A 26,573-nucleotide genomic window follows, 5' to 3' on the forward strand; every position below is an offset into this window, starting at 1 on the left:
TATGAATACACGTTTATGGTAGTTGGTGTGTATGGCCGCACCATCCCAGATTAAACATGTTTTAAACAGATAGTTTGTCTCCCGATGGTTTTTGTATGGGGTTAATGGAGAGTGAAATAAGATAAATATAGAACATTTGCAAATATTCCGAATTCTAGACCAATTTCGAAGCTCAGACTCATTTTGCCGCCGGCTAGGCCTTAGGCATATACGAAGTCGAGTTTTAACGTAGAAAACCCCACCTACAATTTTGAAGTCGCATCTGGATAGTTGAAATTTTAACATTATCATAATTATCATAGGTGATTAATGTATAGTAATAAGTATAAGTGCAATTCTGGGCTCTATTTTCATTATTAGCTCTGTCCCAACGATGGGCTAGTACTGGAGACTTAATATTAATTAATTTCATATTTCAATGAATAGGTGCACTTTCCGCGGACAAGCTCTATTGTCCTGGTGTGAGTCTTATATAGCTTGTTTCATATAATTTCAAATCATGTAAAGTGCCATTTTTTCAGGCGGGAACCTATGCAGCTCTGTTTTTCAAAATTGTCTTTGCTCAGCCCTAAGCATGGTGGGGTACTGAAGATTCTTATACATGTTGTTTGAAAAAATAATAGACGTCATTTCCGGGGACCTTACAGCTCTATTTTAAACAGTTTGTTATGCCGTGCGTTGTTATGCAAATGAGTTTGTGTATGTGTATTATGGGGAACAAGGCATGTTAATTCGTGGTCAACACGCCACACTGTTAAATGTTGATGTTGTTAATCTTTACATTAGAAGATTGTTCAAATCATGTAAATTAAACATTTTTCGGACGGGAACGTAGCAGCTCTTCTCTTTTAGTTTGCAAAAGTAATCTCGAAAAGAACTCGATGTGGAAAAGAAGCCCACTACTCAAGAGTACTAAAAATAAAGGAGCACATGGGATTCTTTTCGAGGTTTTATGGCAGTATATTTAATGGAAAATAATGCCATGCAACTTTGTTTCTGATTTTAAAAAAGGTCCACTTGTTTAGGCCTGACAATTTACAACCCTCAAAATATCTCTCTTTTAAAATAAAAGAAAAAACAATATTCAATATTTTCAAAAAAAAAAAAAAAAAATCCGTAGAGGTTCGAACCCAATCTACTAGAACTGAGAGCACCCAAACATGAGCATTACCCGTTAAGCCACAAAGTAGTACATGCCTGAACAGCTGATAATAGTCTATTTATACGTATATTACGTAATTCAACACTACGTCATAAATATCCTATTAATCTTGTTAAAACCAAAATGATCAGTTAGCTCAGTCGCCTGAGCGTCGTGTTGACAACACGTATGTCGTGGGTTCGATTCCCACGCTGGTCGGTGGAATAGAGTTAAAGGTATGCGACCACTGTGTTTGGGGTTCACAGATTATACGTCCCCCTTTCCACCACACATCATGAGGCGACAACATCAATGCATCTGGTGATGTGGTGGGAACGACCCCAAAAGGCTGTGGCAGGGCCTTAGTGCTGAGGCAGGGAGAGCACATTTAACATCTTTTTTTTTATTTAATTTTTTTTTTCAACCTGTATTTGATCTCGTAAATTTTATGTTTGCCGCCCTCAATTTAAAAAGAAATTGAATTTATTATTTTCATCGCAGGTGTACGAAACGGTTTGGTATGCCGTGTGTTGTTATGCAATGGTTGTGCAGGTGTAGTGGGAAAGATGCTATTGTTAGTCATTCGCGGTTAACACGCCACACTGTTAAATTTTGATTTTGTTAATCAATGTTGCTAATACATTGGTAGTGAAATGTCCGATTCATGCAAGATATTGTATTGTAATATATTATGAATACACGTTTATGGTAGTTGGTGTGTATGGCCGCACCATCCCAGATTAAACATGTTTTAAACAAATAGTTTGTCTCCCGATGGTTTTTGTATGGGGTTAATGGAGAGTGAAATAAGATAAAATATAGAACATTTGCAAATATTCCGAATTCTAGACCAATTTCGAAGCTCAGACTCATTTTGCCGCCGGCTAGGCCTTAGGCATATACGAAGTCGAGTTTTAACGTAGAAAACTTAACCCCACCTACAATTTTGAAGTCGCATCTGGATAGTTGAAATTTTAACATTATCATAATTATCATAGGTGATTAATGTATAGTAATAAGTATAAGTGCAATTCTGGGCTCTATTTTCATTATTAGCTCTGTCCCAACGATGGGCTAGTACTGGAGACTTAATATTAATTAATTTCATATTTCAATGAATAGGTGCACTTTCCGCGGACAAGCTCTATTGTCCTGGTGTGAGTCTTATATAGCTTGTTTCATATAATTTCAAATCATGTAAAGTGCCATTTTTTCAGGCGGGAACCTATGCAGCTCTGTTTTTCAAAATTTTCTTTGCTCAGCCCTAAGCATGGTGGGGTACTGAAGATTCTTATACATGTTGTTTGAAAAAATAATAGACGTCATTTCCGGGGACCTTACAGCTCTATTTTAAACAGTTTGTTATGCCGTGCGTTGTTATGCAAATGAGTTTGTGTATGTGTATTATGGGGAACAAGGCATGTTAATTCGTGGTCAACACGCCACACTGTTAAATGTTGATGTTGTTAATCTTTACATTAGAAGATTGTTCAAATCATGTAAATTAAACATTTTTCGGACGGGAACGTAGCAGCTCTTCTATTTTAGTTTTTAGTTTGCAAAAGTAATCTCGAAAAGAACTCGATGTGGAAAAGAAGCCCACTACTCAAGAGTACTAAAAATAAAGGAGCACATGGGATTCTTTTCGAGGTTTTATGGCAGTATATTTAATGGAAAATAATGCCATGCAACTTTGTTTCTGATTTTAAAAAAGGTCCACTTGTTTAGGCCTGACAATTTACAACCCTCAAAATATCTCTCTTTTAAAATAAAAGAAAAATATTCAATATTTTCAAAAAAAAAAAAAAAAAATCCGTAGAGGTTCGAACCCAATCTACTAGAACTGAGAGCACCCAAACCTGAGCATTACCCGTTAAGCCACAAAGTAGTACATGCCTGAACAGCTGATAATAGTCTATTTATACGTATATTACGTAATTCAACACTACGTCATAAATATCCTATTAATCTTGTTAAAACCAAAATGATCAGTTAGCTCAGTCGCCTGAGCGTCGTGTTGACAACACGTATGTCGTGGGTTCGATTCCCACGCTGGTCGGTGGAATAGAGTTAAAGGTATGCGACCACTGTGTTTGGGGTTCACAGATTATACGTCCCCCTTTCCACCACACATCATGAGGCGACAACATCAATGCATCTGGTGATGTGGTGGGAACGACCCCAAAAGGCTGTGGCAGGGCCTTAGTGCTGAGGCAGGGAGAGCACATTTACCATCTTTTTTTTTTGGTTCTCGCTAACTGCTTTGATGTTTTAAATTTTATGTTTAGCGCCCTCAATTTAATTTATTGTAAAAAAAAAAGGAATTAATTCTCTTCGTTACGTGTTTAGAAGAGAATTAATTTTATCTCATCGTAGTTTGGTATGCCGAGCGTTTGTTATGCAAATGAGTGTGCACATGTGCTGTGGGAAAGATGGTATTGTTAGTCATTCGCGATCAACACACAACACTGTTCAATTTTTATTTTGTTAATCTTTTACATTAGAATTGTAATTCTACCGTTACACATTATAGTGTACTTTTAAATATCCGTTTCATGCAAGATATTGTATTGTAGGCCTACTAATATGTTGTGAATAAAAGTTTATGGTAGAATAAATAAATAAATAAATATGTTTTAAGCAGATCTTCGAAATTAAAGCATAATTATAAAGTCGAGTTTTTTAAAACCCAACCTAAAATTCGCATCTGGATAGTTGAAATTTAACATTATAATTATCAAAGGTGATATGATAATTCTAATTGTTTTCTAAATTATAGAAATATTAAAATTAGTACCGTAAGTAGGCTTTTGTGTGCTAGCTCTGTTTGTATTTCATAATTTTGTTTTGTTGAATTACCGTCACGGCCGCGTGCATTGCATGTCTCACACTTGGGAAACAATCACCGTTGTATGGCTGGTCCTGAAGACTTTTATATTTCGTTTCATAATTTCCGAGGACCAAGCTTTCATTCTTAGCTCTGCCCAACCATGGTGAGCTTAACTGGAGACTTAATATTTTAATTTCATATTTCAATAAATATTTTTTTCAAAATTGTCTTTGCTCAGCCCCAATCATGGTGGGGTAGTGAAGACTCTTATATTACATGTTTCAAAATACTATAGGTGTCATTTCTGGGGACCTTGTAGCTATTTTAAACAGTTTGGTAAGCCCTGCGTTGTTATGCAAATGAGTTTTTGAATTTTTACTCTTTTTTTTGGCTTTCGCTACATGTATTTGATCTCGTAAATTTTATGTTTAGCGGCCTCAATTTTAATGTAAAAAAGGAATTAATTATCTTCGTTACGCGTTACGTGCTGAGAAGAGAATGTATCTCTCATCATAGTTTGGTATGCCGTTCGTTGTTATACAAATGAGTTTGTGCAGGTGTAGTAGGAAAGATGGTATTGTTAGTCATTCGCGGTCAACGCGCCCCACCGTTAAATTTTGATTTTGTTAATCAATGTTGCAACATTGGTAGCGAAATGTCCGATTCTTCATAGTAGTTGGTGTGTATGGCCGCGCCGTCACAGAATAAACATGTTTTAAACAGATAGTCTCCGATGGTTTTTGTATGAGGTTAATGGAGAGTGAAATAAGATCAAATATAGAACATTTGCAAAGATGCCGATTTCCAGACCAATTTCGAAGCTTAGACTAATTCCGCCGCCGGGCTAGGCCATAGGCATATACGAAGTCGAGTTTTTAAAGTAGAAAACCCCACCTAAAATGTTGAATCTGGATATTGAAATTTTAACATTATCATAATTATCATAGGTGACTATGTATAGTAATAAGTATAAGTAAGTGCATTTCTGGGCTCTATTTTCATTGCTCTGCCTCAACTATGGATGGGCTAGTACTGGAGACTTAATATTTAATTTTATATTTCAATGAATAGGTGCACTTTCCGGGGACAAGCTCATATATTGTCCTGGTGAGTCTTATATAGTTTGTTTCATTCAAATCATGTAACGTCATTTTTTCGGGCGGGAACCTACTGTATACAGCTCTTTTTTTTCAAAATTGTCTTTGCTCAGCCCCAAGCATCGTGGGGTACTGAAGATTCTTATGCATGTTGTTTGAAAAAATAATATTTATAATAATATTTTTACTATATTTTACTATAATATTATAATAACAGTTTGGTATGCCGTGCGTTATTATGCAAATTAGTTTGTGCAGGTGTAGTGGGGAAGACGATAATTATTGTTAGTTATTCGCGGTCAACACGCCACACTGTTGAATTTTGATGTTGTTGATCTTTACATTATAAGATTATTCAAATCATGTAGGTTCCGGGCGGGAACCTACCAGTCTTTTAGCTTGCAAAGGAAATTTCTAAAAAAGAAGTCCATCTGGAAAAGAAGCCCACCCAAGAAAACTAACAAATGAAGGAGCACATGGGCTTCAATTCGAGGTTTCATAGTAGTCTATTTAATGGAAAATAATGTCATGCAACTTTGTTTCTGATTTTTAAAAAGGTCCACTTGTTTAGGCCTCGAGATTTACAACCCTCAAAATATCTCTCCTGTATTTTTGATGTTGTAAATTTTATGTTTAGCGCCCTCAATTTTAATCAGAAAAAAGGGAATTTATATTAAATTCTCTTCGTTATGTGTTTAGAAGAGAATTTATATCTCATCGTAGTTTGGTATGCCGTGCGTTGTTATGCAAATGAGTTTATGCAGGTGTAGTGGAGAAGATGGTATTGTTAGTAATTTTGATTTTAGAAGATTGTTCAAATCTTTTTTCGGATTGGTGGAAAGTTGCTGGTTACTCAACCGTGAACAACCAGGAAGTGAATGATGCATGTGCACCAACTCTTGAGGACAACAACAACAGTGTAATGGACGAGAATTGATGACAGAATGTGACGGTATATCTAGCTAGCTAGTGCAGTAGTAGGCTAGATTAGTAGAATTAATGTTTTTTTATTTTGATGACATGAATATTTTTGATAAATGCAAAATGATTTTATAAAAATATATGCTGCAATTTAGTCATACAGGGTGTGCTTTTAAAAAAGACATACTGTCTCAAGTAGACCTAGCTAGGCCTAGCTAGCCTAGGCTTAATTCGTCCTGCTCTTAATAATAATATCCAACACAACAGCCAGGCCTTGTTGAAAGTTGGTTGGTGGTGTCAGCCATCACTGTGAAACAGAGTAGGTTTAGTTTTACAAATGTCAAGCATTTTCAATAATGGTAAGCGACAGAAAACGTACAAGGAGAACGTCCTTCTAAAACCTTTTTACCCGAGGCATTATCATTCCGAGAACCATCATCTACACTTCCTAGAGGGGGCGCGAGCGAAGCTAGCTCACCCTCTAGTTTACATAATTAACACTACAGTAGGCATGTTTGTAAATCCAAATAAATGCTACTGTTTCAATGTGAATCAAATGTAGGCTACCTTTTCCCTTTGTTTCAATTTTATTCAAATGATAAGATTCTATTTATTTAGTTATACAAAACAAATAATGAATGTTTTATATTCTTGTAATGGTTTAAATAATGGCATAAGGTGAATGATGAAAGGTTATATCGATCACCTCATACCATTAATTGCACTCATAAACATTCATTATTATAATATTCAAGGGGCTTTTCCAAATGATGTTCTATGGGTGTACACGTTTTCGTTATCTATTCGAGGGACACATTTATTCAAAGTGGGGCGTTTTTTCGATTAAATATGGTAATTCATTTCTTTTTTTGTATCTGGCTGTTAAAACTACCTATGTGATTCTGAGGCACAATAAGATTATTGATGCTGGAAATAATTTCATTCAAAAAAGGTATTTTTACTGAAGTATGACAGAATTTTACCATTTGTTGTTTGTGATTGGTCAAATATTAACTTTGTTTCATGTTTCCTTAAATTGTGTTCTCTCCTTCCTAGGCCATGGTTGATGAAAATGAAAAATTAATGAAAAATGAACACGATAGAGTTAAGCTCTGTCTACACTTTCAAATTTATGTGACAAAAAAATGTGATGTGTCCATATATGGACATGATGATGTCACATCACTACCATATTTAAGCATATCACTACCGTATTTGGGTATATCACACTTCTTTTTCAAACTAGTTTGATAGTGTAGACAGAGCATTTGGTGTGTTTATCTCATTTAATTCCTTCTGAAAAGTACCCTATAGATCCAGAATGCTTTGGAGTAATAATTAGTTAATTATTACTCCATGATAAGATAAATGCAATACTTAAATAAAATAAACAACCCTTTGACATAATCAAACTAGCCTTATGACATTTACATTGTTTAGCTAAGCTAATTAGATCCAATACAACAAGTCCGTCATGGCCAATTAGACATTATCCTTAGCATTGCTTGTTACACTAACAAGCCAACACTACACACATACAGCCTAGTCAAATTTCTGTTATTCACAGCATATGATATCTATAGCCAATCAGACACGCTTATTGTACTCAAGAGAATCTGTGAGAATCAATAGTAGGTTGGTGAAGTGGTAATGATTTTTTTCTGTGTTGATTGACTCACAAGCATTGAAATGTGTCATTTGATTGATATCAGATTTACTGTACATTTACACGTGTTAAGGAGTGCTTTTGCTATCTTTCTGGAAATACTAGATTTTACCATTTTTACATAAAATATACGTAAGTTAAATTTTGTTGAGTAGTTAGTAAATTTAGTTTCGGACGGTTTTTGCTGTTCATCATCCCACGATCAAGTTACAAGTACATTTTTGTACTTCAAGTTGACGTGTTCCACTCCATACTCTTCTTGGTAATTTTATCTTTAATTGTTTTAACAAGCAATCAGTGAGATGGTGTGACCAAGTGTAAAGTGTAGGCATAGAAAGTAAGACATCTTTCTAAAGTTCTGTCTACACTATCAAACTTTATGTGACAAAAAAATGTGATATATGCCCATATATGGACATGATGATGTCATATTACTACCATATTTGGGTATCACTGTACCATATTTAGGTACATCAAACTTGTTTTGTCGAACTAGTTGATAGTGTAGACAGAGCATTATGTGTTGCAACATTTTGTGATTTAAAATAAACGGACAAAAAATATATATCTATATTGGCAATTGGAAGTGGTTTTATAAATGTTTATTCTTTAATTAAATATACAGTAGACCCCGAACCCCTCCTTTCGGACATCTTTATGGAAGACCCCTATTGAGGGGACACTTGTGAAAAGGGACAATGTTTTAATACTATAGGATGCCATGATTAAGGGGACACTTAGTTGAGTCAAGGTCCCTTAATAGAGGTCCAACTGTACTTCACTGGTCATTTTTTAATTATTAAAAAAATTAATTTCTGATTTTAATGCAATTTTGATGTTGGATGGATGTATACATGAACTAAAATAATGATGTTATTCTACTCTACAATATGTTTAATACTACTATACTAATATTATGCATAGTCATTAATTAATATCTAAAAATAATATTAATATTTTGCTATTTACTACACTAAAGCCGATTATTACATGATAATTCAGACAGAATAATACTGGTAGTAGCAACATTTCCGTAAACTAATCTTGTCTTTAAAGTATGGATTATTAAATAACCTGGTTATAAATATTCCTAGATTTACAGTACATACAAAAATAGGTTTTTTTGCATTGTAAATTCCTTTTATTCAGCTGTTCTTCAAATTTAATATCACAAAATATTCGCCAAATTTGAACTTGAATTTGAAAGATTGGCTGTTGTGAGAATATACAGTACTGAGTTGATACTGTTGTAATCTGTCTGTACACTATCAAACTTTATGTGACAAAAAAATGTGATGTGCCCATATATGGACATGATGATGTCATATCACTAGACATATTCGAGCATATCACTACCATATTTGGGCACATCACATTTGTTTTTGTCAAACTAGTTTGAGTATATTTTTTTATTTTATTTTATGTCTTTAGGCAATGTGGCCAAAGATTACCAATAGTGAATTAATCACTGTCCTATCAGATAGGTAGTAATCCCTCTGTATAGACAGAGTTTTAAAAACATTGTCCCCATTCAAGAATACACACAGTAATATAGACCTACAGTAGAACCCCCTTCTTTGGGATATGCCTGAAACGAACGGTATTTAAACACTAAATTCAACCTCTATTTAAGGGGACACTGTTGAATTTGTTGTTGTCCCTTTAATAAATGGGTTCTACTGAGTATCAGAATGGTTATGTTTTAAATTTGTGTGCAATTTTTGCTGTCCAAACGAAAATGTATTTTAGGTAGTTAGTGTACAGTAGTTGTATGCCTACTAATAGTTGAGTGACATTGAATACACAGATTGTTCATATTTGTGAATGGTGATATTGTTATTGACACTGACAGTACTATATTTACATATTCTAAAATAGAATCAATAGTCATTGGAATTAAAAGCTTTAGTACAACTTGCTTGAATTTATTGAAATATTTTATTAGATTTTATTTTGTTGAAATATATCCACCTTGACTACCTCATCAACTGTTACATTGTCACTACAAAAATAGAGCCTATTACTACTGTATTAGATACGGTAGAAGCCCTCCATTAGGACATCCCTATTCAGGGGACACCCCTATTAATGGGACATCCCTATTATCAGTGGACAATCCTAAGGGATACCTGTGTTAAGTTGACACCCCTAAAGTGACATCCCTATTCAGGGGACACCCCTATTAATGGGACATCCCTATTATCAGTGGACAATCCTAAGGGATACCTGTGTTAAGTTGACACCCCTAAAGTGACATCCCTATTCAGGGGACACCCCTATTAATGGGACATCCCTATTATCAGTGGACAATCCTAAGGGATACCTGTGTTAAGTTGACACCCCTAAAGTGACATCCCTATTCAGGGGACACCCCTATTAATGGGACATCCCTATTATCAGTGGACAATCCTAAGGGATACCTGTGTTAAGTTGACACCCCTAAAGTGACATCCCTATTCAGGGGACACCCCTATTAATGGGACATCCCTATTAATGGGACATCCCTATTAATGGGACATCCCTATTATCAGTGGACACTCCTAAGGGATACCTGTGTTAAAGATGTATTGTCCCCCAAAATCATGAAAAATAAAGATTTTTAAAATCGGACTTTGAATAGGCCATTTTGCAGTTTTAATGAAGTTGTTCACTTCCATAAGAAAAAAAACAGAGGAAAAAATTATTTCACCTATAAAAAGACAAAATAAAGAGTTAAATTACCCAAAAACTCATTGTCTTCCAGACAATTTGACAATTGTTTGCTTTAAATTACGTTTTTCTCAGGTAAATAAATTTTTTTCAGACCCAATTTTTTGTGAGAGTGAATAACTATTATGTGACATTAAAATAACATATTCAACAAAAAAATTTTAAAAAATATTTTTTTAGGGGGACAATATATCTTTAAGTTGACACCCCTAAAGTGACATTCATATTAAGGGGACACCCACTATTAAAGGGGACATCCTTATCAAGTGGACGCTCCTAAAGAAATACCCATAATAAAGGGACACCCCTAAAGGGACATCCATATTAAGGGGACACCCTTATTAAGGGGACAGCCCTGTTAAGAGGGCCGTTTCCTGTAATAGAAAGGGACACTTTTTAGGTACAGTTTTACTTTTTATAACTGTAATAACATCAGTTCTACTGTATTAATTTCCTTTTAACGTCATGGTGTTAAAAGTCTCCAGATTATTATATTATTTTTAGCTGTTTTGTAGTGTACTCAAGGGAAAAAATACACTCAATAAAAATGTTGTTTTATAAGCTTTCTACATTTTATTTAGTGTGCACCTGATGGCCATCATGTGATATGAACTGTACAATGCATGATATGGCTTAACGGTACTTGTAATGATGTTACTTAATTGCATTGTGGGAACTGATTGATACAGTATAAACAAATCTCATGAGATGATGTCATTTTTTATCTGTCAACGATTTTAACTTTTATATGAATTTTATATAATCATTGTAAATTTTAAGCCTTTAATATATATTATGTCATTTGAATATTTAATATTTTATGTGTTGTACTGTATGTATGTTTTATCGAGGGCCCTGAATGATCAGTTCTATTTGGAACTGGATAGGCTACCCTCAGTAAAGATAGTAATAAATAAATAAATAAAATAAAAATTAAAATTTATGTCACAGATGGCAAGATCAAAGAATATTCCATAGAATATTTATTTTTCAAACAAGTCAGTTCTATCATTTGATTTTATTTATTGTTATCGTAATAATTGTTGTCATCTTCAATCTTTTTTCTCTATCTTTTTTGATCTATGACCTTAATTTTTTTGTATGTAAAATGGAAAATGTCATAACCAAGTTTGATTATCATTTGGTATCATGGTTAATAATTAAGAGCCGCATACATTGCAGTCCGCTAAAGTCACTCTAGTGACAGTCATTGTGTTTTGCGCTGAACCGAAAAACTATAGGTATCCTTTGGCGAATCAGCGGTTCGAATCCCATCGTCGCTCTCTGTGTGTTTCAACCGTGGCGTAAAGGCTATGAGCGCTAACTAGCTAAACCCAGAGGCCTCCAGTGTTGGAGGACCACTTAGGGTTCCTAAACCAGGGGTCTCAAGTATTTACCTCAAGTCACTGCAACCGCCAGGTTTGAATACATGATAGTAGATAGTGTACCGTCTTTCAGATGGGACATAAGCCATTGGTCCTTTGTGCAACATTGCTCATGTTCATATGTTATAGAATGTAGTACAAACTTCGAGAAGTATATGGGATCATCCCAGTACTACCAAATTCACCACCAGAAGGATCGACTCCACCTGAAACAAGTCTAAGGACACCAAAAATATTTATCATATTCAATGTCATTGGACATAATCAGTATTGTATTGTCTGTATACCTACTTTTATTACTTCTTTTTATATTATACAATACAACAGAAGAAACAAATATAAACTGGAAAAATGGAGACCTTTACTTGATTAATAAAAACCATGATTAAATTTGATGTTTTGCTTACATTTTACTCAACATTATATTATTGAATTTTACATTATGATTTATTTTTATGATTACTTACTTGAACGAAGTACTTACATTGACAACTGCAAATTCAAGGGTTATTTAATAAAAATAATTAAATTTTATTGATTTTTCTTTCTGAACAATCTATTTTGTTTAATGGACATTTTACACAGAATTTTAGATTGACAGAAAATGAGCTATGAAATATTACGATTAATAATCATAAATTGAACAATTGCACTTCAAAAGTTTTGATAGATTTTAACACAATTTATTATACAATATTCAGCCTCAAAATTATAGTAGTAAATACTGGACAAGTAATGGCATTTTGTACAATTTATATGTCACCAAAATTTTCTTTCAAATTTGGCACCGTCCCACTAAATAGAGAACGACGATGTGTGTTATTTGTAACTTAACATTTACAATGCATTAGCGTAAAAGCCATATTGGTTCGTGATCATTTTCCTCTAGAGACTAGTGTGCTAGTCAGAGCCCTCTTACTCTAACGCATCTCTTATTTTAATATTCAGTGAATGTCAGGTCTGGCGACAAGAGACAAAAATATCCTCATCTGATACTTAATGCAAACATGTTAATTAATCTCATGAGTCAAACATGCATATATTTTAAATGGCATTAATTTAGGAACAGATGTGAATTTTGCATGTTACCTTGCATATTAAAAGCATGCATCCGCGGAACTTTAAATGACCGTATCGACATGATAATAGTTTATTGCGCACCTAATGTTGTGACTTGCGCGCTTCACTGAACATCAGACAAGGATGATATTAATGTTATCTAGGTAGGCTTGTTACACATGTGTTTTGTTTGGTTGTTCACTCTCTCACACAGTGAGCTGTCTATCTCAATACTGTAAGTTCAAGGAATGATGTACCATAATCTTCCTCTCTAGTTTAATCATCATCTAATTGCTGTTTAATTAGTTCAAGTTCGCATAATTACTGTATATTGTCGATTCTTATACAGGTAAAGTAGCCAATATATTTTTCTATACCATTCGAAAATTTATCCCTTTTTTTTGTATAATTGTTCAACAAAAAGCGTAATATTGCTATTCATATGCATGCTTTTATGATGTTATTATTGCGTTTTTTGTTCATGATAATATGATATGACTTGGCTCGCCCATGAATAGATATTAAAGCTCAATTACCTTGTTAAATACTGTACTTTATTATACAATTGTTAATATCGATACTACTACTACAGCATTATTAGTGTTGTAAATGAATTGAGTATATTTTTTGATAATAATGCCACACTGGTTATTAATAGACTATAAATTTCTAATATTATAATAAACATATGCAGCAATTAAAAATAATTCAGGTACTGTAAATATAGTAAATTCATACTTATTTTAGTGGCAAAAGAATAGGGATTAATAATAAAAAAAATTACAAAAAAAATTAGATTAAAAAATATTAGTGACATGCTGTATATGACAAGTATGTCCCAGGTGGGATTGGGTATGAAATTTGTTAAAAATGTTTCAGCTTGCATTAAAATGCATTTACCAAAGTATTTTAGCCAACAAAATTCAGGCCTTGTCTTTTAAGGCGAGTGAGTGCGATCACTCACATAACACACTCCTTAACTGCCCTTGAGGAGTGCGATTTACAACACGCCTTAATTTGGTAAACTTCTACACACGAAAATACAAACGGCACACCTACAGCACCCCTAAATGATTTTCAAAAGACAAGGCCTGAAAATTGTGGTAGAATATTGAAGTATATGCATACATATTGTATATTCTTTATAGAAAGAAGACTCCGTAGTACAATATAATATAATAATATTAATAATAATTTCATATTTTTATTATATTTCTTGATTATTTGATAATGCAATGATTGCTGAAAATAGTGAAGTAGCATCATTGGTCGAACTACATATTTTATTGATTATATTGTGACATTGTTTCCAGGCTATAATATGTAAGTGAGTGGTAGTTGATCTGAAACTTGCTTTTAGGACTATGATAACAGACATTAAAATAAGCCAAGAATATTGTTAATTTTTTGTGTCACTATGTTTGACAACATTTTTGCGGATACTGAATTAATGATCAAATTAGTTCTTAAATGTTTTTCCTTGCTTTCTTCTTTGAAACGGCAAACATTTCATTATATTCTTCACAATGTATAATCAATAGGGATCACATGTGTCAACATTATTCTACTGCAGTAATTACATTTGTCCCCCCCCCCCCTAAATAATTTAAAAGAAATAAACAAGTTTAGTTAACCTATTTAAGTTTACTGCAATATAATAATTTGATATTCCTAATCAACCAGGATTTAATCTACAGTACAGTATTTGGATATTGCAGTATAGATATTATGTATATATTATTATGTATGCTATAACAGTACAATATTGTTTACAGGTAGGCTTATAATTTGTTTTTCCAATTAAACAAAAACATAATTTGATTCAGAAGGCCGAGAGGAAGGCCAACAACAATCATTACTTCCTTTGGGAATGCATTTCCAGAATTCTAATTTCGCTACCAAACTATTATTCATTTTGTACTTAGTCCTACGAAAATTTATGTTGCATCCATCTAATTAAAGATTCTCTTTGATTTTAAGCTCCATCTACACTATCAAACTAGTTTGACACAAAAGTGTGCCCAAATATGGTAGTGATAATATTCTTAAATATGGTAGTGATATGACATCATCACGTCCATATATGGACACATCACATTTGTTGTCACATAAAGTTAGATTGTGTAGACAGAGCTTTAGACCTTTTCGTCATATTTTGATAAAAGCATTCTGATTTAATAGATGAGCTGTTTAAAGTTGAAAAGTGGCAAGGAAGAAAATTGGTTTTTGGAATATAGTGATTTATCATTGATGTTGTTGGATAATAAATGCATGTGTTTAATAGAAAGTCAGAAATGTATGTTTCAAGAAATTATGTGATAATATTGTCGGCTCTTTGATGTTGAGGAGCCTAAAAATTGTAAACTAAAATGCTAAACTGTGACTTTAATGTTTAGTGAAATAATTCCGATCCTAATATTATAGAAAACAATTTTTTGTTGATCCAATAGATCGAAAGTACTAAATCTTTTACATATTGGATCTGGCTATAAATAATATATTTTTTCTGTTACATATCCCACTACAAGGTTGTACATGAATGCAGCTTCATTTTGGCCATGGTAAACATCCTGGTAGGCTAGAGACAATGGCCTCTATTATTTAATAACAGGAATGTGAGCTATAGCTAATGTTACCCGTTCATAATTTGTATACTAATGTAAGGGATGATATGGATACTTAGGCCCTAATTCACATATGAGAGCTAGAAACAAACAACTGTGGGGAATAGTGTACTGTACAATATGCTGATTTAGAGAGGTTGAGGAAGGTTAGCGAGCTCAGTGGCACCCTCTCTTGAAAAATCAAAAAAGAATAAAATGCCTGTTTTGGGAGTAGAATCGATGTTTTTTCATGTTGTGCAGGGAATAGAGTGGAAACAATGCAAGCACTCAAGAAGAAAACAAAAAAAGAGTATCAGTACAAAGTTGCTGATTTTTTGTTTGTCGTCAAATCATCCTCCCCCTTCCCCCCCCCCCCCCTCCACATTTTTCTACAGAACATAATCATCTTGTGAAGCGCCTCCGTGTAATATATTGAATAAAAAAAATAAATAAAAAAATACTTAAAACATTTCGCTAATCTATCATTTTCTAGAAAATGTTTAGTACTATCCTCAGATGCAGCAGACCGAATTATTGACTACATGAACAAATCAATAAATTATATTTCATATTACATAGAATGTTGGTTAATGTGATAAGATGTGCTGGAGGGAATTCTTTTGAATTGAATTGATAATGTCCTCTAGTATCTAAAGCACTTAATGACTGTTGATGTACAAAGGATATTGGTGTCGAATATTATGATAAACTACAGTAGGACTTGAACAAAGAGGAATGTTATGTCTGACTATCTTAGATTTGTATTGAATGGATAGGAAATGACTTGTCATTAAAGTACTATAATGAGTGCATATATTTATGAGCATGGAAAATAAGACTACAGTAAATCTTATTGTAATACCAGTCAAATCAAGGCAATCTAACAGCAGGACACTGAGCTTGCCTTGCCAAGATAGGAACTCCAACAGTCCTTTGATCTTATAATAAATAGAATATTGTTGTAAAAGATAGAATAATCATTCAGTATTGGATATTTATTATTTATTAAAAGGTATTGAAAACAAGGCATGTATACAATACTTGAATACATAAATACTTGTGTGTGAAAAGAATCAATGATTTATTTATTCAGGAATTTATTAAAAATTATCCATTTTTTTTTTTAATTTTCTATTCCTTCATTCAATTATTGATATTCATGATTTATTCAACTATACGTTCAATAAATGTTCACTTGTTTTTTTTCTTACTTACTGTATGTTGAATTATTCTTTTATTTATTTATGTATTCATTTAAAGTCCCATTCCCTACAATTTTTTCGATCTAATAAGGTCACACACAAGGAATGACCTGGTTTAAATTTTTTTATAGTAATTTGCATTATTTTTACAAATCGTCAAGTTGTAGGGATGGGTCTTTAAGTATTCATTCATTCGTTGAATTGTATATTTAATTTAACATTCATCTATTTTTCATGATTTTCTTTATTGATTTATTAATTCTCAATTAATATTTAGTCATTGATACATTCATTCTATCTTAGCTTAATAAAACAATCCAAAGAAAAAAAGCATTATAACATGTTTAAATGTTTAATTGACAGAATGTATGATTGAATGAATTAATGTATAAGTGAATAAATGAATGAAGAAATCATTAAATTTAAAAAAAAAATGAAAGTAGTAGATGAGTAATCCATTTAATAAACTAACTGTGCAATTCAATCATACTATTTTCTTACATTTATTATTTACGTATTTGTTAATATTCATTCTTTTTTTTATTTATTAAAAAATGAAAATTTATTACTTCATTAAAAATAGCAAAACTGACAATTATCTGTATCTGAACACTCATTTTCAAAGCTTGGTCCGGTCATGTGGAATAACCTACAAGATGATAGATTAAAACAACTCTTTAAAAATGATCTAAAACTGTTTAATAATACGCTAATGCCGGTTGAGCACTGGAAAGGCGCTTAACAAATACCAAACTGACTTTCACAGCATTGAGTCTCATTTTGTGTTTTTAAAAATGAAAATTGTTGATAAACGAAATGCAGTTATGTGGGTTTTTGTCTAGTTTTACAGTAGGTGCGGATTAGTTTTTCCTTTGGTTTTTCCAAATGCCTAGATCACTTTGGTGGATGTACGCTTAACAAATCGTATTTCTGTGTCACCTACAAACATACAGTACTTGGTATATTGTACAATTTGGTACTTCTGATATTTAGTAATTGGTACTTTAGTTATAAATTTGATTTATATCTAAAGGAAATAAACTGAATTAATCAGAGACTTTTTCCCTCTTTTATGTCTACACTATCAAACTAGTTTGACAAAAAAAGTGTGATGTGCCCAAATCAGGGAGTTGTAAAATAAGTACTTATTTTTTTGTCACATACTGTATAGTTTGATAGTGTAGACAGAGCTTTAATCTAATAAACCTCCTTACAGCACATCATCTGAATTTGATTTATTTAATCTTTTATGTTAAGTGAATGCATTGTAATTAATAACCATCCTCAACGTTCTTATCGTCTTCATCTCATCATTGATAATCATTTCATTTCATCACACATTAGGCTTGCAAATGTGTAATAATTTCACGTTTGAATGGTAACTAATTACATTATTTTATCTGTAAATTTGCCGCTTTGAGAAAGATTACAGAGAAATTTCACGTAGGGACGTAGTACTATAATTTTTTTCTATTTAAATATTGAATAGAATCATTCTGTGAGGACATTAATAAATAGCTACTTCAAACAATAAGTTAGTAAATTATTACAGTTAGGGGTGGGGAAGTGGGGGACTCAGGCTAGAAGTTCATCAGAACTTTGAAGCTCCCAATTGAGAGCATGTTGGAACAGAACTATATACTATCTACAAAAATCTGATAGAGGAAAAAAATAAGAAGATGTTATTGTTACTTTTAAAAAAAGATGTTACTTATAACAAAAATAAAAAGATGTTACTTTAACAAAAATAAAAAGATGTTACTTTAGCAAAAATAAAAAGATGCTAGGAATTTAATAAAAAAAAACCTATTGACACCTTTGTATCAAATCAAGTTTCTTCTTTTCCTTTTAATTCAACAAAAAATTATTTACATACGACATACGTATGTTAATTTACTTTTAATAGTAAAGTATAAAATATATAATGAAATAATGTAAGGTTTCCTTTCAATACCAGACTCTATACTGTAAATTTATGTCATAATAAAATAATATGCTCAATAAACAAATGTATACATTAATATTTGTTTAACAAACAAATTTAATGCATTAATGGTTTTAAAAAAAACTGTCATAACATTCATTAACACCAAATATGGTTATTTACACTATGTGAAAATTAAATGTACGCAAATAAGTAATATTCTAAATGTATGAATACTGTGACAAATATATATATGTCTCCAATTTATTGATGATTTCCATATTTTCCAATTTTTCAGCATATGTTCATGAAAAGTGTTATCCCAGTGGAAATAGCCATGATCACCCTTCCATACAGTGATATTAGCAGTTCTAAATGATTGTATCTACACACAAAACCAATTTATTCAGTGTAATTCAAAAGAGGCATATAGAAGGTTTGTTTAATACAGCTGAACTACAGACAGCACAACAATATAGTAAGTTATATATGTGTTTGATTAGAATGCACACGATGGAAATTAGGCACCGTATACATTATGTTTATAAAAGATGAACACCTGGGCCTTACGGATATGCAAAGGTTTTACTGTGAAAGAAATACAGAGACAGTGAGACGATGCTAATGAAGGAAGTGATGATAATACGTGAACAGTGATGATAAAGGGGTTATGCTGATGCGGTCTGACAATGAACTTGGCGAATGCATTAGAACGTTGCCAATATATCAGGTAGACAAGTTATAAAATGTAGGCCTATTTGTTTCTTGCATTGAATTTCTTTATTATAATAGGGGCACTGTAGGTTATTAACATGCTTGCTTACAAATGTCCACAATGGCAAACCTAATATCTTCTAGCTTATAGTGCCACTTGTGTACTGTATGTATACTATATGCCTCCAGGACATAAACCTACTACATTGACATATAGACCACCTGCCACCTGGACAGATACCTGCCACCTAGACATATACCTGCCACATAAGCATATACCTGTTGCCACCGAGGCCTATACCTACAAGTTGAGAATATCCGGCACCTGTAAATATACCTGTCACTTTTACATATAGACCTACCTGCCACCTGGGCAGATACCTGGCACATACTGTAGCACACTACCTGACACATAAGCAGAAACACTACTTCACACATAATACTTGCTGCCACCTCAGCCTATACCTGTCACCTGGCCATGCAGTAGTAACCTACACTATTGGCATATCTGCTATCTGAGTATATATTACCAACACATGTGAGCATTTTGGAATATTTCATCAATTATGTTTGAAAATATGTACTAGAAATTGATAATAAAGAGCATAAAAACACTTCTTCATCAAACTTCTACATCATATTGAAATAAAAATACATATACAGTACTGTATATAATTTTGAGAATACTTTGCCTAGCAGATGATTTATTCGTCATCTTGGCATTGTAAAGCCTATCACGCATTCTTCATTTTACTTTGCAATCTAATCCCATTCATCTCAAGACTTTTATCACCTTTTGATCCATTTATTAGGACATTTTATTGCAAATTTATTTAGCCTCTCTGTGTACCCATCTTAAGTGGTGATATATCATTGTAAGAGTAGAGGTAGTGTAGAAGCAACGAGGTACTGTACGTAACAAGACTTTGCAGGCTTCATCTCATTATTATTCTAAATTTATAACATCAGAAATATGATTTACATCATAAAACAGTATATCTATACTTGCTATAGTGAATTCTACATCGTAACAACTTCTAGTGATAATGGCCTATTTCCAGAAAGCTGTACTAGCAATAAATTATATTTGTTGATATTTAAAATTATAAAAATTTAAAATCCTCTGTAATTTAATTGTTGTATAATTCTTTGTTAAAATTTGTCCCTTATGGGCAATTTCAAGGATATAAAGACTTCAATGATTCTAAAATAATCAAAAAAGAGAAAAGTATATTTTATTTATAGTTTTATGAAATTTATAGTTCAGCGGATAGGAATTAGATGTTAAAACTTTATCATCTTGCGACATTATGCTTTTCACTCTTTTTCCAGTTTGTTCTCATTTGGGTTAGGTGGTTTGTAGATGTTGTGATGTGTATATCTTGTCCTTTATTTCACTCTTCCAATTTTATTCCATTCTTCACATTAACCTATCTGTCCAGTGTTGGCAGTATCAAATAAAGTGGAGGACTCTGTTAAAGTGTCGTTCCCACTAGAGACGCAACGCAAGTTCGTACGTGCAATGCAAGCGAGTTGACCAATGACAAGCCACTGTTCGAATAATCCATCGCTTGTGATTGGTTAAATCACTTGCGTTGCGTTACGTCCTTGTGTTGCATGTCGCTAGAATGGGAACCAAACTTAAAGCTTGCAAGATAATGCTCTGAGATGTATATAGTCATTTTCCTGCAACGGTACTCCTGAACAAATCTATTTAGTTGTATGGACCTACATATTCTTTTAAACAAAAGATTTTAATTACTTACACATTATCTGGCCATAGACATTATCACTTTCACCCTGCATCTATTATACTTTTCAGTATGCATGCATTAACACATTTATGTATTACTATTAATACAAAATTCAAGATTTAATAAATATGCATGCGTCTGTCCTTGTAAGTAAAAGAAATTAGGTTGAGTATGTATAACATGAAAGTACACAATATGTCAATGTACAATGTTCAATCATTAAGGAGTCACATATCATAAAAACTACTCTTCACATCCTGATTAGTATCTGTTTTTATAGGAAGTAATTTTAAATATGGTAATTCCCTTTTGTCAGGTCGAGGTTTTATTGTATACAATTTGTACTGTAGTTTATATCTTTAGTCTACAGCCTAGAGGGAAATATAACCAGACTAAATTAAATTGTTTGCAGGTAAATTATTTTCTCTTTTTTAAGTTGCTGATGTGATAGACACTTTAGTTTAGATTGTATCAAATTATGTCTCATCTTAGGTATACAAATAATGAATGTTTATCAGTTGAATATGAAGAATATTTATACTTAGACCATTTAATGAGGCGTAGCTGTGTTAATTAGGAATATCGGCTGTCAATAATTTTAAACATTCATTATTTGTTAGACACCTACTGTTCTCAATTTTTTTATTCAATATCTGCTGCTTCCATTCTGAATCAAGGTGTGGAAGGCTAGGCAGGAGGCTATTAAAAATGGCAGCGCTCACATTCACAATTTTAGTGGATTTATAGAAGCACACTACAGTCAACCTTTTATCGAAAAACACTTTAGTCTTACCAAAATGGCATAATGATTCTGGTAAAAGAATATTTCAATACTGCTCAGTCAAACTCTGGAATAATCTTTCACCAGATATTCGCAGCTCTATAAATTCATTAACTTTGCAATCGTTTAAAAATTTGATCTAACTGTATTTTTCTCTTGCTTCTTGTGATATTGTAGTCTTTAAAAACGTTTTCATAATTTTCCATTTTTATTGTTTATATTTGTAATTTGTAAGTGTTAACTGGACTTCAAGGAAGAACAATGTACAAATATTGAATGAATATCCAGAATAAAAAAAAGTATGTGGGCCCCTCGTCATGGACACCCCTATGTTCAGGGGACACTCATAAAAGAAAAATGATCAAGTAAAGGGGTTAACAATATTATTAGTTAAAGATCTAGTGTGCTCTGCGTAGCACATTGAAATATGCATCCTCCATGTACAATCATAGGGTGTGGTGTATGTAGAAATAAAATAAAGAATAGAATTGAATTCAGTGACTTGAACTATTCAGAGGACACCCCCCTTCCCCCCCCCCCCCTGTTGGTTGGGTCCCGAAGGTGTCGTCTTAATATGGGTTCTACTGTACAAACATATGACTTAGAATAGGGTGTTTGACTATACATGTACTGTAGGGGCGGCAGTCGAGCAGTTTAAAAAAAACACAAAATTAAGGGTTTTTTGTTGTAATATGTATAGTCTATGATAAAAATAGTTATATAATTGCATTTTTTTTATAAAATTACTGCATTAAAAAAACAATATATAAATTTTGGTAGAGGCTTTTAAAATATAGGGTTGACAGGTATGTTATATTGTATTCTTTATTGATCAAAATGCTTGAAGGCATAATTCACTAAATGAAATTCACATTTGCGACATAGCAACCAAATTGTAGAATGTGTACTATAGCCTTCTGGCTAAAATATTCCCATACATTGTTACATACTAATTATTCATTCCCTGATGTTATATCGATGATTTGAAGCATATGATACATGCTGTTATTAATTTTTAAATTATTAAGATTTATTTGTGTTGCTTTTTTTTATATTGTTGCCTATATTGTGAATGATATTGATGTAATTACAAACAAACATATGTTTGCCATATTACTGTATTTTTAAAATATGATTTAATAGCATATTAAGGAGGTTGTCATTTCGTGTCCATCATGGAACCATTTTAAAGATTAAATAATCATACAATAAACATGAAATACCCCAGAGGATGCCAGAACAATCTATGAAAGTTAGGATATGTTCAGACGGCGGCGTTACGTTTGTTATCTAACGCAAAGCGTACGGTAATCTGTAATATGAAAATATCATATCGCTGACGCAAACTGTACTATTCCTTAAAATTAAAAACCTGATCGTTTGACGTTTAGCTATCTCCCTGTACAGGTATGTTGTTGGCCTGCTATCCGTGGTCCTGTCGTTTCATTGGTTAAGGTTAAAATCACTGATACATCACTGGATTAGCGTTATTAAATCTACCCGCTACTGCCAGGGTTATTAACGCCACTGACGTAAAAACTCCCTAGCGCTAATCCGCGGCCTATTTCAGACACAAAAATATGTACGCCGTTTAAACACCACCTTAACGCTGTGAGTCTGAACATACCCTTATATTTAAAAAAAGATTTAACTTAAAAAGTCTGATATGATGGGGTCACAATGTCTATTAGTAAATTAATACATATATTGTAAATGATTATTTTTGGTTTGTTTGATTGAATGGATGAATTGTACAAAAAAAAAGAGAATTGTCCATGGAAAGGTTTATGTTGTAGATCCAGAGAAGGGCCTACACATTTTGAAATTATAACTTATTTTTATTAATTAATTTTTTGTATTGAAAATATTCAAAAAGAGTGTAGACTCAGTGGCGTAACGGCTATGAGCGCTCACTGGCTAAACCCACGGGCCACCGAAGCTTATTAGCGCCCCTGAGCAGTGTCCAGAGAAAAAAACAGGCATTAAAATATGTCCAAAAAAAGTCTGAGGCCTCCAGCATTAGAGGGCCACTTAGAATTCCTAAACCAGGGTCCTCGAGCCTCTGAGTTATGCCACTGTATAGACTTTTATCTCCTCATGTTCTGACAATGGCAAGAATGCATGGTGCAACATAAATGATAAATTGATGGTTGTAAATTTTCTTATTCTCACTTTCTATTGTCAGGAAAAGCATTTAACAAAGACCAACAAGTAATTTAGTAGGAAACGCAAACAGGAACTGAATTCCTATGAGCCTAAGTGTTCCCCTACCCAGTTAGTAGCACATGAAGGTAACATATAATGTCAAAAATATTCATCCGGTTTGTAATAAAGAACAAACAAATCTTTGATTACACTATGTTTTTATTTCAGAATCATCTTTGCATAAAGTAAACTGTTGAAGTCATGCCTTATCTGTGGATGCAAGTTAGTGATGATGATACAACATCTTCATCCAGTATCTTAAATTCCGTGATCGCAGAATCGCACATTAGAAATGAGTATGATCCTAATATCAATGATCAATACACTTGCTGTAAACTGATCGCATCATTTCCTCGCAGCACCTCATCCATGAGAATAATGCGAGGCTGTAGTGTGATATCAAACGCTACAAAATCTCATGAACCTCACGCAATTCCGGGGCTTTTGTTTATGAATCCGGAAATATGTGCTGAACTCTACAACAAAGGAGCTAACACAAATTTACCAGAACTTATAACAGACGCTACGCAAAGTATCGCGCAGGATAAAAATCGCAATAATGTAACTGAATCGAATACGTTAATTAATGGACCCGAGTTGATTCCAGATACAAACAATTCTCAAGTTAGTTTACAATGTGAAAATAAAGATCCATTAACTAGTGATTTGTCACGAAAAGTCTGTGATGAGGCACTTAACGTCGAGTTGCGGCCAAACGTTGACTTAGAGTGCAGCAAAAAGCTTGCAGAAAAACATTTATCTGGAAGCACTTTACACATATTGGACAGTAATAGTAACAGTACGCTAACATGTAAAGCGGTAATTGATAACGAAACCATTTTAGTTGAAGCAAACGATGCTGACCAATCACTCACCACAGACCAAGAATCGAAGGTGATTGCGTTAAATAAAAAAACAACGGATCCAAAGGTCGTAATTGGGTCAACAGTAGAACGTGATGATTCACTTGATCAAGAAACTATTGTTATTGATGATGATTTGGAGAAAGTTTTTACAGAGAAGGAGATGGTTAAGTTCAGTGAGGAAGCCGAGGCAGATAGATTCCGTTATGGGACACATGTCGCAAGCTTTCTCGCCAACAACACTGTCGCAATTATGATGATGTTGGATAATAAGATGTAGGTATTTTTTAAAGCTCATATATACCGTATATCGCCAAATATATTTCCAGGGATTCTGAGTACTAAAGTTGCTGAAAATTAAGGGTGGAATTACATTAAAATGGACTTACAGAAGTATCATGTCAATATTTGGCCTAAATTAGGGGGTGGGATTATACTTATGAGTATGGGATTATATTTGTTATATGTGGTGTTTTCTCTTTTCTTTATGTTGATGGTTATTATTATTTCTGATTACAAAATACAGACAAGATTTTTTTCTTATTGCATATTTCATGGTTTTGGTTTTAGAAAATTGTATTCAAAATTTGGCATTTACTCATGCTCAGATAAAAAAAACCAGGGTAACTTGAAATAAAGATCTGGCTACACTATCAAACTTTATATGTGATGTGCCTGTATATGGACATGATGATGTCATATCACTGAAATATTTGGGCATATCTCTACCATACTTGGGCACATCACACTTTTTTTGGTTTGATACTAGTTTGATAGTGTAGACTGAAATAAAATAATCAAAAGTTTGATTAGAAAAATCAAATGTTTTTGGTGGATGTTAGCAACCCATTTATAATATAGAGATTAAAAATCAATACATTTAATCCCTACTGTGAAAAAGTCTCCTTCCATACAACTCTTGTTTCATTAATTTTAACTTTTTCATAGAGTATACTGTATAGGTACTATAAAAAAAATAGTATGTTATTACTGTATACAGTATTATGTTGTTACATTACATACAAAAATACCCATTAAAACAATAACAAATTAGTATTTCTGTATGTCAAAATCGATATCAATTATAATGTTTCTAACATGTCCATTACATTTACAATATTACAGAAGGACATATTGTATGGTGTTTGTTTAACAAACTATTTCTTGATGAAAATGTGTTTTATGTAAGAGACTAAACATCTACACCTTTCCCCTTCACCTTCTCCCCTCCCCCCCCCCCCCTCCCCCAAAAAAATAAACAGGTACAGTAGGACGGCACTATAAAGGTGAATGCACTTCTGCATACAATATAATGACAAAAGGTATTTTCCAAAAAGAGGTACACTAGACACTGTTGCTAATCCCTATTGTTCATTTGTTCCAGATCAATACATTCATTGAGGCATACTCTGTATGTGCTGTACATAACAGACTATGCAATGTTCTTTAAATGTTTAGGTAGCTAGCAAGTTTTGGTGATACTACACAAACATGTCTGTGTTTCTATATGATGATACAAGGTACAGTTAATTATGTTTTATCTCTGTGGTTTTGCATATACTAATGTCTATATTAATGGTATGGTAACTGTCAGCTCTCCCAATGCCCAGAGGGGCTCAGCTGCTGGCCCAAAATGACTGACTTTTCTAGGATTTTGTTTTTCAGAATGATTTTAGAAATAATATTTGAGACCTTTTTGACCTGTAGAACTTTGTTTTT

At 32.9% G+C, this 26,573-nt stretch overlaps 1 protein-coding gene across 3 annotated transcripts in view; it reads left to right on the forward strand.

Annotated features, from left to right (window-relative positions):
* The first annotated feature begins 13,094 nt into the window (after positions 1–13,094).
* LOC144854689 (uncharacterized) overlaps positions 13,095–26,573 on the forward strand; it is a 58,119-nt gene continuing 44,640 nt past the window's right edge. The window contains exons 1-4 of one of the 3 annotated variants that reach the window (XM_078712629.1): positions 13,095–13,157; positions 18,836–19,015; positions 23,972–24,077; positions 24,160–25,130. In XM_078712629.1, the coding sequence (XP_078568755.1) occupies positions 24,193–25,130 (938 nt within the window). In that variant the 5' untranslated portion in view covers positions 13,095–13,157; positions 18,836–19,015; positions 23,972–24,077; positions 24,160–24,192. Of the gene's footprint in view, positions 13,158–18,835; positions 19,016–23,971; positions 24,078–24,159; positions 25,131–26,255; positions 26,375–26,573 lie in introns of those variants that run through there. The other 2 variants (XM_078712630.1, XM_078712633.1) reach the window with 2 other exon arrangements.

Source organism: Antedon bifida, chromosome 10 (assembly GCF_963402885.1).
Source record: "Antedon bifida chromosome 10, ecAntBifi1.1, whole genome shotgun sequence".
NCBI lineage: Eukaryota > Metazoa > Echinodermata > Crinoidea > Comatulida > Antedonidae > Antedon > Antedon bifida.